Here is a 14,165-nt window from a genome sequence, read left to right as displayed (position 1 = left end):
CTAGAAGGTCTTCAAGGACAAAAATCAGAATTCATCAGCTCAGCCACTCTGCTCATACACTAACTTATCCCAATAGGGAATCCAAGTGTCTTGAAGAATACTAATTCTGCATGGGGATGAAGTAATATTCCAGGTACCAAAATACTACACTGAACTACTAAATCCCAAAGGATGAAACATTGCATTTATGCATGATCAAGCCTCTTAGAAGGACAATTGTGGAACACTAAACCTACAGTACTCAGATAAGGGTCATCTCAGTTTCCACAGAAACAGAGAAAATTTGTCCTACTGAGAACTCAAGTTGGCCCATTCAGCCATACATGGCCCAAGAGACCCAACTTACCCACGTTGCAAAATGCCTTAGCACTGCAGTACTGACTATTGTAAATCACATCTCAGGCCTGAATTAAAACAATATGGGGCCATAGTAAGTATGGTGAAACTAACTGGGGTTGATATGCACTGATGGATGCAGGACTGGAGAAGATACAGTCAGAGTGAGGTAAAGAACTCCTTCCCACTACTGAGTTTGGCTGCATTGAGCAACTGCCATGAATGCTCGAAGGCCCAAATCCACAAAGGGACTTAGACATTGTCAACATTGAGTATTGCAGTGCCTAACTTTTAGATGCCTAGCCACCCAATGGAATTCATAAACCCTGAACTGGGTGCCTTGGCTTTAAATACAATGCACAAGAAGAGAGAGGTGCCCACAAAATGCTTAGGATCCACAAAAGCCAGCAGGCAAGAGAGGGTGCTGCCTAAGCTAGTGAATAGCAGATGCTGAGGAGAGGGGTGGATCCTAAGCCCCACTCCTCTAAGTCTGGGCTAGAGGTAGGTGCCTCTCGCTCTGCTTGGAGAGCTGGAACCCTCTCCTGGAGTCAGAAGCCTAAACCATTCCTTGCATTATACAGATACAACAGAGATGGGAGCTGTAGAAAAGCTTTAGGCAGATAGAAGCACAGAAGAAGTATAAATCAGGATATTTACAGATTCCAGAGGTATAGAAGTATAGAAAATGAAAACTGCTGGATCCAAGCTGGAGAGGATAAACCTTGGAGATATTTGATGAAAGGGTCTATCCCCAGAACTAGATAAAGTTCTCCAATCTTTAAGGGAAGTCTTAACAAGCTCTGTCAGGGTTTCCTCTCAAATTATTGTAATGGGATCTTGTGAGCAGCAAATCAACAGTTCGGCTTACAATTAAGACCAAATGAATGATAGAGCTCATCCATAGAACTGAATCTCCAATGACACATTAGACTGAACAAAGACCATACACCTGCTGACTGGTCTCACCACTAATTAAACCAATGATAAGTGAAGGGAGTAGAAGAAAAAGTCTTTCTAGTTCCTATGCTCTCATTGGGGCAGGAGAATTCATTCTGGACACCAAACTGAGCAAGGGCTTGCAGAAAACCCAAGTCAACCTTATCATTTTGAGCATCCATGGTATTCAGCTATGGAAGTGTAGGGGAAGAGAAGCCACTAAAACTCAACTTCAAAATGGCTTCTCGTCAGGGCCACAGAAAGATTTATCCCACCAGCAATATGGAGTGTTAGACATACCTGGACAAGGTTTATAGTGGGAAAAGAGCTCCTTGTTGTTATGTTGTTTGAGAATCTCCTCGTAAGAATGGCCCCTGAAAAGGGGTTGTGACAAAGTTCCTCCTCTGCCTTGGTGGGTCCTGCGCTTATTGGCGGATTTGCTCGCCTCAGAGGTTCATGGCAGACTTCACTTTGGCCACTTTTGTGGCTCAAATCTGCAGTTCACTCAATTAGCCTCATCACTGGCCAGCATGGGGAAAAGGAAGAAGGACAATTCCCGCAGACTCTGCTGATCCACCTAGTGGATCAGGGAACAAGCCAGAGACCTTCTCGTCTGGTGGAACCCACAGTCCAGGTCAACTCCTCCAGTATCAAGTAGGGAGTTGGGGGAATGGAGGGATGGGGGGAACCCGGGCCTGCCCTCTACTCCGGGTTCCAGCCCAGGGCCCTATGGATTGCAGCTGTCTACAGTGGTTCCTGTAACAGCTGCGTGACAGCTACAACTCCCTGGGCTACTTCCCCATGGCCTCCTCCCAACACCTTTTTTATTCTCACCACAGGACCTTCCTCCTGATGTCTGGTAATGCTTGTACTTCTCAGTCTTCCAGTAGTACACCTTCTCACTCTCAGCTTCTTGCTCTTCTTGCTCCCAGCTCCTCGCACACACACCACAAACTGAAATGAGCTCCTTTTTAAAACGCAGGTGCCCTAATTAGCCTGCCTTAATTGATTCTAGCAGCTTCTTGATTGGCTGCAGGTGTTCTAATCAGCCTGTCTGCCTTAATTGTTTCCAGAAAGTTCCTGATTGTTTTGCAACCTTCCCTGTTACCTTACTCTGGGAAAAGGGACCTACTTAACCTGGGGCTAATATAGCTGTCTTCTATCACTCTCCTGTAGCCATCTGGCCCGACCCTGTCACAGGGTGGAAAATAGAGGTTACGGAGGGGGCAGAGAGGGAGGTAAATTCGATCGCATAGTTGGAATGGATGATGTACCCACCTGACCATCGTTATTCCACTCTAGATGTGGAAAAAGAGTGCTAAATGGTGTGTGGGAATCGGCAGGTGGTAGCCTAAAGTATCTTTTAGATGGGGGTTGAGATTGGGATAATGAGGTTGCCACAGAAGGTGCAGGGAAAGGGAACTTCTGAACCCTGTGACCACAGGCGCCAACTTTGTGGATGCTCCGGGGTTCAAGAACTCATAGGAAAAAATAGTGTCCAGTTTTCAGAATGGAGAGAGGCAAATAGTGTTGTCCCCAGGGGCTTGTACTGGGACCAGTGCTGGTCAACATATTCATAAATGATCGGCAAAAAGGGAGGTGGCAAAGTTTGCGTATGATACAAAATTACTCAAGACAGTTAAGTTAAAAAAAGACTGCAAAGCGTTACAAAGGGATCTCACAAAACTGGGTGACTTGGCAACAAAATGGCAGATGAAATTCAATGTTAAATGCAAAGTAATGCACATGACAAAATATAATCTCAATTTTACATGCCTAAATTAGCTGTTACATATCATGAAAGAGCTCTTGTAGTCATTTGCGGTACTCTGAAGCACTATGTTTCCAGAGTACTGCAGATTTATAAGAATCCTTTTCACTGTGCCTGTATCATCCTGAACTCATTCTCCAGCTTCAGAAGACTTAAAAATCATCTCCAGTCATCAACAGAACAGACACAACTGAATAATGTAGCTGTCCTTAATGTGCATCAAGACAACACCAGGGAACTAGATGTAAATAAGATTGCTGACATTTTCATCTAGAAAGCAACAGTGAGACATAATGTCTTTAAACTGGGACGTTAGTGAAGATAGCTTGTAGGTGATTGGAATGATTCAAAGATACTGTAATTCATGGCACATCACAATAACAGTAGCTGCTGTCCTCAAAGATGTATCTGCTGCATCTACTTAACTGGTCTTCCTCAGTGAGAGCCTGAAATCGAGCTCTCTCCTTGTTGATGAAGTCTGTGAATTTGGAATAATAGGATCATAGGACTGGAAGGGATCTCGAGAGATCTTCTAGTCCAGTCCCCTGCACTCAAATATTACAATAATTCAGGTAATGATATTTAGCCATCAGTGCTTGGTAACTGGCTATTCTGAACTGAAGTCTAGTAGAAGCGAAGATTATTCCTCCCAATAAAACAAGCAATTTACCCTCTTTATCGACTGGAGTAGATCTAGGATGTTGCTGCCTAGATCTGTCTATGGCAACTCAGACAACTAAAGAGTTAGGAACAAGATGAGAAAAGAGAAATTCCACCCTTTTGGCTGGGACAAAATAAAGGTTTTTTTTCCCTCGTGGGGGTAAGGACATAAGTGGCTGGGGTATTCCAAACTGTACTAGCTGGTTCCAGAATGGCTTCATTAACAGGAAGTACTATTTGGCTGGATCTAGACAACTGGAGGATCTCCATGAGTTTATGCTGAGGATCCTGAACCTTCCTTAAGGGAGATCCATAGCTCCTGTGCAACCCAACATAACAGTTCCTGAAACTGCTTCTAGTCATTAGGGGGAATGGAAACATTGGAGCAAGTGCTTCATTGAGAGATGGTGAGGGCAGTCTGGTTGATACTGGCAGAACTTCTGGATCCAGCTCATAATCTTTCTCTTCCATGGTGTCAGGAGGAATCTCTGGCTGTCCTCTTGGTGAGGAAGAGTGGACTGACTCCCTAGATTGCGTTGACTATGCTGGATGATACAGGCCCCACTCTCCCCAGTTTGGCCAATAAGGTGGGTCAAACAGTGATTGTGAAGGTCCCCATGGCATGGGGTATCAACAGTTTTGAGGCAGTTGTAGGTTTGGAGGTTGGTTCCAGACCAATCCAGATCGCTTGTCTAGGAAGGCATGCCTCAGAGGAGGAGACATCGGTTCATTGGGTGGTTCAGAATTTCCTGAGAAAGAAAATGCTGATTCTGCATCCATTAGCAGTACCAATGGTTCCGTTGTACGGAAACCATGACTAGATGATGGAATGGGAGAGAGACTCTTCCACTTAAGTTGCAACTCCTGGTGGATTTAGGACCTCCTTTGTGAGGGAAGGACCTGGTGGTGATGGAGGCTGGGGATCTCAGAGCCCAAAGGTGTCATCAGATGGAGCATAAGACTGCTCACTCTAGAGTGCAAGGGATCTTGTCCATATGAACTAACATAGCTGGAGCAATTAGTACCAGAGGCACCGTTGCTGCTGGAGTGCAGTCTGGTACTGACAGAGCCCTGGATTTGTGGACTTTCTTGTCATGACCCTGTGACTTAGAACATCCTAAGTCCACATAGGCTAAACAAGAAGACTTGCCCCGGGTCTGACTGCGGCCTCATGGCCTTCTCCAATAAGTGCTTCTTAAGGCAAAGTTCCCACCCCTCAAAAGTATGACCAGGGAACTAGTAACACGATCTACACCTCGCTGAGAGGTGCGCAATCCCAAGGCAGTAAAGGCTGCGTTGATGGTCATCATTGCCTGAGAAGCAGCATGGGCTGGAAGCACAGATTTGAAGCTCAGAATCCTGGGCATAGTACGGGGCAGAAGGGAATTCCTCCTGATGGAGAGTATAACTATTAAATTACCAAATTTAGCTAAAAACTATCAGATAAAGCTCTAAAATGTTTTACAAAATATATACATATGTATTTGCAGCTCACAGAATAAAGGAAGATGAAGCTCCAGACACTGGAGGTGTCAACCCAAGCCATGCAGTGATAAGAAGAAACTGGAGAGGCAGTCAGTCCACTCTGCCTTTTATCTTCCAAGTTGGAGGCATGAGGAGAGCGAGGGCACATGCGCAGATTAACAGACACTGCTGTCAAGAATTCTCCGACTTGGGCGCATGTGTAGCCATGGAGGAATACGCATAGGGACCATCACTCAAAGAAGAAAGTTAAGTTTAGACTCTAAGAAGCACATTATACTTTTTTACAATGTAACCATTTCTGTTTCCACTTGTTATCCCTACTCTCTAACTCTTAAATCTCAATCTTTGCTAATAAAGTTATGACTGTTTCACAATAAATATATTTTAGTGCTGTGATGTTATACAGGATCTGATCCTGACTTGTACCCGTCAGCCTGTGTGTATACTGTTCCTCTGGAGAGAGAATATCTGGTAATTTCTGAGTGTCCCCAGTGACGAGGCTGGATACTACAGTGGGGATGCTTTCAGAGGATTCAGAGGCTAGGATACACCTACTGTTAACCTGCAAGGCAAAGTAGGGGATGGCAGACGCCTGAGGAGATTGTTTTGGTGGGCAACAGACTGATGGTGTCAGGGAGCTGACACCCAGATTAGCACCAGTAACTCACTCTCTCACTGAGGCCAGGGGGGAAACAAAGTGATCCACAGTCCTGGGCACTCTGAGAAGTGTCATACCAGGATCTAGTCCTTCTGCTCCAATGACTCATATTCACAGTGGAGCAGCTTCAACAGGAGAGATTGAAAGAGCTCCACATCAGAATATCCCATAGCTCAGTTGTTAGGTCACTCCCCGGAGAGAGAACAGCTCCCTGGGGGACTTGAACCGAGGGTCTCCCACATCTCAGGTGAGTACCTTAACCACTGAGCTAAAAGTTATGAGGATGCAGCAGTTCTGGCATTGGCTGTTTTGTGTGAACTCATGTATTGGACCATTCCACGAAGCGAGCTGCACGCTTACCAGCTCAGACCCAACAGGCAAGTTAGACAGAGGAAAGACTATCTTTCTCCAGTCTGTGGAATGCTCGGGGGTGTAGGTGTCTGTTAGGTGCCTGGCATGGGACTTCAGCGCATATACGCTCAGGCAGACACAATGGCACCTTGGGAACTTTTAAGGCTAAGCAAGTTTGGTTGACTAAGGGCTCAGTGGAAGCTGAGCAGGTATTTTGTGAATCCCAGTGGGGCCTGATTCTGGGATTTAGGCACTTACAGTGGCAGTTAGGTACCTAAATCCTTTTGTGTGCTGCACTGACTCTAGAGGTAACGATTCATCATCCCCTAAAAGTACTGTTTCCAGAAGAACACTCTTAGGGTTACAGTACCTTTAAGGGATGATGAAGTGTTACCTCTAGAGTTAATGCAGCACATTATTCTCCCCTGCGTGTGGTGCTGAGTGTTGCCAATCCACATTAGCAGGATGGTTGATTAGCAGGGAACTGGGGAGTTGCTCCTCTATGTTTTCTATGCCAACTCCAATCTTCCCTACAGTAAATCTGGCTCTGGCTCTTTTCAGAAAAACAAATACAAGCACTCCTCAGAAACGTAATGGATAGTTTTTGAATAGAATAAGCTGCAAATCTGAATTTGTACTGGGAGATGTAGCATTATGCACATGCTTCTGAGATTAGAATCTGACCTTCATGGAGTATATTAGTCTAGATATATTTGTGTAACTTCCATTAGAAGAAATATGAGTTATGTGTATGCACTGAGTGAGAAAAAAATCCTTACTTTGTGTTTTTGCATAGTCTAATTATTAGCTTTTTGCATGAATAATTAGTGTCTTACCTTAATCAAAAAGTGCTCACATTAGCACAGGTCAAACAATAAGCCAGGTGTGAAGATGGCTTTTTGGAGGGGGATTATTTTTATTTTTTTATATATGCATATGTAACAAAAAGATTTTAAGGCTCTTTACAACTAGCATTGTACAGTATTACTTTTTTCCTTGTTTTATAATAATATATTTGCCACTTCCCATCAATGTTTGGAACCAAATCTATCATATGCTGCCACAACATGAAAATTGGAGCTATTTTGAAATGGATTGTATTATGCAAATAATTTTTGACTTAAGTTGCAGCTATCAAATGTAGAGAAACAGCACTGAAGGATAAAAGCCTATACTGGGTAGCCTAGCCTAGGCTTAAATATATTTAATTGCAGTTTGTTTATACTTTACCAGTTCCTACCATGAATTATTTTATTGTTTTGTCCTTTTCTTAAAAGCTCTAAATGTAACCAATTTTAATTGCACCCGCTATGTTCCCCCTCAGGAAGCAAGGATATTTCTTCCTGAAGAGTCATAAAAACATGTTCTACACAGTTATAATGAAGCAAGCAAGCAAGCAAACAAACAAAATAGCTAATTTAGCAGGAAAATCCAAGACGATTGTCATTTCTTCAAATGCAATTCTATTTGGGAGCAGAGGAAAATTCTATTAGTGATTAGTTATTTGAGATTAAGGAATGTAATGTAATCTATATTAGAAACAAAAAATCTTCAAAGCATATATTTTTAGTTCAAAACTACATTTTTGATAACTTTAACCCAACTTTAGGTCTTGCTCCTACGAAGTGTGGAGGTGTAAAGGTTTCAAAAGGTACTCAGAGTGCTCAGTGCCCTGCAAGATCATGTCCTTAAATATCACAAATGCGAAATTTCTCACTTACTACTGAAAAAATACATATGCACATAATATTTATTAACAATGAATTGATAACATTAATCAAACTATAGTCCTATAAAGGCTTTGCACTGCAATAAAAAAACCTCATCTCTCACTTGCAATTTTATAGGTGTGTTCTTAAAAAATAATAATTTTGAGCACTAAGGGCTGACAGTCATAAAGTCAAATACACAAATCTATGCCCATTTTGAACATGCAGGATCATCAGATCCTGTAAGGCAATGCACAGCTAACATCTGTCAGTTCATGACACGCAGTATCTTATAATTATGGCAGGCATGTATACAAGTCAGGTATTTGCATGCAAGATACTTTTGTGCACCTGATTTTGAAAACACATAATACTGGTGTTAACTTACTCACATATAGCACTTTTTCCACTAATTATGCAACATTCTTTATTATTATAGATCAGCAGCATATATCTTCTTCATGATAATCTAAAATACATCTGATAGAAAATGTTATTTAGTTTAAAGCACATTGTACCTGTGTCTCAGGGATAATGGGACTATCTTCAGGAGAAATCCTAAAGAAGGTAGATAAAGGTGATGACACAATGACAGGGTTTGGCCTCACAAATCCACTCAGATCACAGCTGGGTATGTCATTCTCTTCCTTCTTCATGACCAGGGTATCCATGACATAAAAGACATTCCACGGAATCCACACTGTGTGATACTGTGTGAGGAATGGTGATCTTTCAAACACCAGAGTTAGAGATGCACCACCATTTGCCACCAAGTCAAACCTAAGAGAAATCATAAGGTTATTCAGCAAAGTAAAAAGAAGTCACATACTGTGCAAAGCCATTTACAGTTTGCATTTTATGGATCTGATTCTTTATCCTGTTGCTCCCGTTTTATGCCAGTGTAACACAACTGGAAGCAATGGAAAAGTTATTCAAATTACATTGGTGTAAAACTGGGGTAAGAAAGTGCAGAATATGGCCTCTGTGTTTAAATAAACAAGAACTTTTTCCTTTCTCAAAATAATAATTAAAAGAAATAATCAACAAATAGGAAAATGTCTGATAACTGTTTTTGCAGTATTTACAAAGGAACAGTTTGCAGTGATAGTGTCTACAACTCCTGGTGGAACAAGGCTTTCAAATTAAGTAAAACGGCAATCTCCATATTCTAATGACAGAAGTGGCTGGCAGCAAACTTACATTCCATCTTGGCGAGTGATTGTATAACCATATTCTGGATAATGTAAAAAGGAGACGTTAACTCCAATGAGTGGCGTTCCATCGGCAGTTAATACTTGGCCCCTGATGACAGATGCAAGGCTGTGGGAAAAAGTGCAGAATTAGATTATGCAATTATTTGCTCAGGTATTACTAGCATGATTATCAGTAACACAACTTAAAAAAACAAACACACCATTACATGGCATCTGTGTAATCCATACTGAAACTGCCAAGCCATTGCCCTCTTATAAACTCTAATTTACATTCTCTAACTGCTTCTATATTTACCCTGTATATTTAATTTGGTGCACATTGTCTTGGGAGAGTTACCAAGAATTTAGGGATGAATTTTTAAAATGTATAAATTCTAGGCTTTCCTTCTGTGTCATATCTCTGGCATTTTCATAAAGAAAAATGTACTTTCCAATGAATTCCAAGGCAATCTGTAACTCTGTACGGACCAAGAAGTATAAAATGTAAAAGGGGCAATAAGGAACATTTGTGCACCAACTTTTAATCAATTGCTGTGCCCAACTGCATCAAATGCTGCTAACTGCAGATTCAGGAATGCTAGTGTAAATCATCTTCTTTCACTCAGTGAGATGTAAGGCACCTGCTTTCAGTTCCTGGTTTATTTTTAGGGCATTACTACTCTGTAAAGCACCAGTCAAACTGTATATTGCAACCATACTGTCATGCACTTAATAATCCTATTACATTAATTCATAATTAATATTATTTACTGACCTCAGCTTAAAAGTGCCCCTCTGCCTTTCCTTCTGAGGTATTTTCATTGGTTTGATATACTGCCAACTGAGCTAACCCAAATCAACTGGTTAAATGAAGATTTATTTAATCTTGAATGAAATAGCCTCTTAGAACCTAGGTACTAACACGGCAAAGTGTGTGTAACTCACTAGCGCCAGCCATTTGAATTTTTGTAAGAAATCAGATAAAATAGTCATATTTTAAAAAAAATTAATGATGCATTTGTTGAAAGCCCGCCCCATTAAATGTCACAATTGCAGTGGACCTCCTAACAATGTGAATCATATATACACTTTAAAATATCATTTTATGCTGATGAAGGAATGATCTATTCATATTCACCTCTTATTGAAAGGATTTTCTCCAGGTATTACATGGGTGCTGTCCGGCCCTGTAAGAAAACTGATCCGGTCATAAAAAGATTTGGCAGCTTGCTGAGATGGTGATTGTTGGCTTTGGCTAATGATATCTTGGGGATCAGGCAGTCCACGACAGTAGGGCTGATTTTGGCAGGAACTCTGCAAGCAGCAGTCAGGATCCATGCAGTCAATTAATCCATCTGTGGGCAGAAATTCAGACAAATGAATAATACTTCTTTCTGTTCTTTATATCTGAAAGAGCAATTAGACACAATTTTCATTCAGAGGGATTTAAAAATTATTATAGTATGAAATAATATCAGTAGTTTAGATTTTTAATAATTCACTTTCAATAAATGAAAGGCCCAACCTTGTACTGAGCTCCCAAACTCCCATGGAAATCAATAGGAATTGAAGCCACTCAGCATCTTGCAGGTTTAGTCCCCATATTAAAAATAGTTATTAAAAATTTTGCTTATTTAAAACAAAACAAAGCATTTAGGATCTCCAGACACAGCTGACTTATAAATATTAAATACTTTTTATGGAGGTTAAGTAGCTTTTATGCAAGGTTATTTGGTATGCAAGGAAGAGAAACAGGTAACTCCCACTCCACTGCTTTCTTGAACCTATATAATGTATTTGTGCTGTAAATAGCTTTAAATATTAAAGAACATTTATCAAGCTAGATTTTCTTAACTTTGGAAGAAAGGGTTTGTGGCTCTTAGCAAAGCTAAGTCTTTTGCATAAAAATGTATGAGAGAAAAATCTATGCTAAACATTTTATATTTTAATTCATGAGCAGCTGGTGCTGAATGTTAGCTAACACAAGCATGCTTTATGTACACATGGATTTTTTTTTTTATGTATAGGTGCAGCACATTCACATACGATACGGATTAAACCTGTCGTCTCTAGAAATCTAATATGGGGGGGATTAAAATCAAACTCACATAGATTACTGTTTAATTAGCTGCAAGTAAAACAAGTCTGGAAACATCAGCTACAGAAAGTTTTCTAGGTAATGTAATACAGTATCGTAGAGCTGATAATTGTTTTCCCCAAAAGAGGAGCAAAGCTGAAATAGCTCAAGCGTGTTATCATTCAATTTAGATAAGGAAAGAGGACTGTATTTTTGCAAAAGAACAGAAAATATACTGATACAGCAGCTTGAGGAAGCCTATGATAGTTCCATTTACAAAGCAGCTGGCTTTATTATTAAAACTAAAACCACACACGCAAATAAACTATGGTTATATGAATGCATTATGTGCTAAAATGATATAAATAAAGTTTTCTTCCAAATGTAGCTTATGCTGCATTTTGCTTATGAATTTCTATACTACATGGAACAGAGTTAGTGTGCTGGCACAGTATTAAGGGCCTGATGATCCATTTCTTGGTCACATAAAACTCCTACTTCAGTCAACCAACATCAATGGGCACTTCAGGAGTGGTAAAGGAGTGATGACTCAGAGCATACATTGAATTAAGAAGAAGCATTACTGATAATACCTGGGAGGATTTTCTTCAGACTGATTCCATTAAAATATGAAAGCTTTCATAACCAAAATATTCTGATACCATATTGGTTTTGGCTAGACTAACGTGGGTCAGTATTAAAACCCAGTACAGTCACGGTTAAAGGCTTTGTTTTGATTTTTACACTTCTGTGTTCTCCCTCAGGCAATATTTGGTACAGTTGCCAAAGAGAAATGCACAAATTTAGTCATTCATCTTTGTTAGTTTATAAAAAGCAAATGTACATCTGCTGTGTAGTCTGCAGGTCATAAAACTGCATGAGATTGACATCTTCTGAACTAATCAGCTGGAAATGCATTTTTACAAGCCTCTTTGCTAACATCAATCAGAGAAAGAATCTCATTTTCACCAGCCAAGATACAGGTACACACTGTTTGTTATTTTTCTGTGGAGTTTATCAGCAACTTGCCCAAGCGAGTGACGGATGGTTATGAATCTGGCTCTCTATAACTTAAGAGAACATTTTTCTTTCTTTCTCTATACTTATATAGCTAGTGCTGTCTAGTGACACTAAGTTGTCTGTCTATTGCCCTCTGTGTCAAAAAGTAAAATAGCCTTGGTGGAATAGCTCAACAAAATCATTGATGTATTTTAGTTTAGCCTAAAATTATTAGACTTGACTTAGCTGCTATATTTCTCAGAGTTAAAAGAAAAAAATACAAGGAAAATCAAAGATGTTCCAGCCCATTCAATAATCATTACCAACTTAAGGAGACTATTTTGTATTTTTGAGTCTAGATATAAGTTGTTCTTTTATGTATAGCAGGTATGTATATATTTGTGTAGAGAAAATGTTCATCCATTCAGAAAGTTTAAAATCTTGTAATAAAAATCTTGACTAGCTGTACTTTTTTCTTAGCTGAAACATGCACAGAACTGCAATAGGATATGGTCTTGTTTTAAGAACTGCTATCTCTAGAGATTAATAAAAAGGCACTGAAAGGGAGGGGTCAGAACTCCACTAGGGTGTGTTTTGTGCCATTTTCCAGCCCCCTCTGGAAAATTGGTACATTTGGGAAGTAAATTCAAAATAGGATATAGATAAGAGATCCACAAACTGGCAAAATTATAAGCCCTGTTTTTAAAAGAAACATGAATTAAATAGGAGGTTGATGGGTAATATTTCTCAAAGGTGCATTTTAGAATTAAATTCTACAAAGCAGGCCAAGGAAGGATGGTAACATCACTTAACCCCCATAACTGACATTCCTTTTGAAATTCTATATACTATGGAGTCAAGGTATAGGATATGTATTTTTTTGCATAGATTTATTTATTTCACTATAAGTCAACTTTCGTGATTAGTGGAAGTTCCAGCTTTTTCTGACTGTTTTCAAGGTCACATATAGCTCAGAATAGGACCCAATCCAAGTCTCCTATTTAATCAGTGAGAGTTTTCCCATTGACTTTAATGAGAGGCAAACCAGGCTGTTACTGTATAAATCAGCGCTATAAAACTCCACAGACGGTTGCTGCTGGGACTGAGTGCCTGCTGAGTTTTTAAATGGCTTGGAGAACCTGTAGAGCTGATAAAGCCTGCATATTTTCTCCTGCAGAAATAAGCTCTGTAGGCTCCTTGCCCAAGAAACTTTTTCTTTTGAGGAGCTTCCCAAGATCTACAGACTCCTAATAGATATTTCATAGACTCATAGAATATCAGGGTTGGAAGGGACCTCAGGAGGTCACCTAGTCTAACCCCATGCTCAAAGCAGGACCAGTCCCCAATTTTTGCCCCAGATCCCTAAATGGCCCCCTCAAGGATTGAACTCACAACCCTGGATTTAGCAGACCAATGCTCAAACCGCTGAGCTATCCCTCCCCCCAAAACAAACAAACAAAAAAACTCTGAGCGGTGCGCTGTGGGTAGCTATCCCACAGTTCCCGCAGTCCCCGCTGCCCATTGGAATTCTGGGCTGAGCTCCCAATGCCTGATGGGGCCAAAAATTTGTCGCGAGTGGTTATGGGTAAATGTCGTCAGTCAACCCTCCCCTCCTCCGTGAAAGCAACGGCAGACAATCATTTCGCGCCCTTTTCCTTGGATTGCCTGAGCAGATGCCATAGCACGGCAAGCATGGAGTCTGTTCAGCTCACCGCAGCAGTTATGACCATTGTAAACACCTCCCGCATTACTGTGCAGTTTCAGTCCCTCATTGCTCCTTATACTGTGTATATGGAATTGTGTTTCAGGATAAACTGATTGCACCTGAGCAAAAAGACTTCACTTTCATTTCAGAAGATAAGTGAGATCCTTACATGTACATTTTACTTTACTCTGAGCCATAACTAGCTGATGATTTTTATAGGAAACCACAATTGACTTAAATGGAAATTCTACAGATATGATAATGATAAAATATGGGTCATTTTTA

General features: G+C 40.5%; 2 protein-coding genes across 34 annotated transcripts in view; one reads left to right on the top strand and one right to left on the bottom strand.

Moving 5' to 3' along the window:
* TENM3 (teneurin transmembrane protein 3) overlaps nucleotides 1–14,165 on the bottom strand; it is a 2,195,833-nt gene that overhangs the window by 64,009 nt on the left and 2,117,659 nt on the right. For all 33 annotated transcript variants that reach the window (XM_073341694.1, XM_073341703.1, XM_073341702.1 and 30 more), the window contains 3 exons: nucleotides 10,238–10,454; nucleotides 9,107–9,226; nucleotides 8,425–8,686 (listed from right to left, as the gene is read on the bottom strand). In XM_073341694.1, coding sequence (XP_073197795.1) covers nucleotides 8,425–8,686; nucleotides 9,107–9,226; nucleotides 10,238–10,454 — 599 coding nt within the window. The remainder of the gene's footprint in view (nucleotides 1–8,424; nucleotides 8,687–9,106; nucleotides 9,227–10,237; nucleotides 10,455–14,165) is intronic.
* DCTD (dCMP deaminase) overlaps nucleotides 1–14,165 on the top strand; it is a 178,747-nt gene that overhangs the window by 159,039 nt on the left and 5,543 nt on the right. The gene's annotated exons all lie outside the window — the stretch shown is intronic.

Source organism: Lepidochelys kempii, chromosome 4 (genome assembly GCF_965140265.1).
Source record: "Lepidochelys kempii isolate rLepKem1 chromosome 4, rLepKem1.hap2, whole genome shotgun sequence".
Classification (NCBI taxonomy): Eukaryota; Metazoa; Chordata; order Testudines; family Cheloniidae; genus Lepidochelys; species Lepidochelys kempii.
Note: the sequence above shows the minus strand (reverse complement) of the source record. Positions and strands in the feature narration are given on the sequence as shown.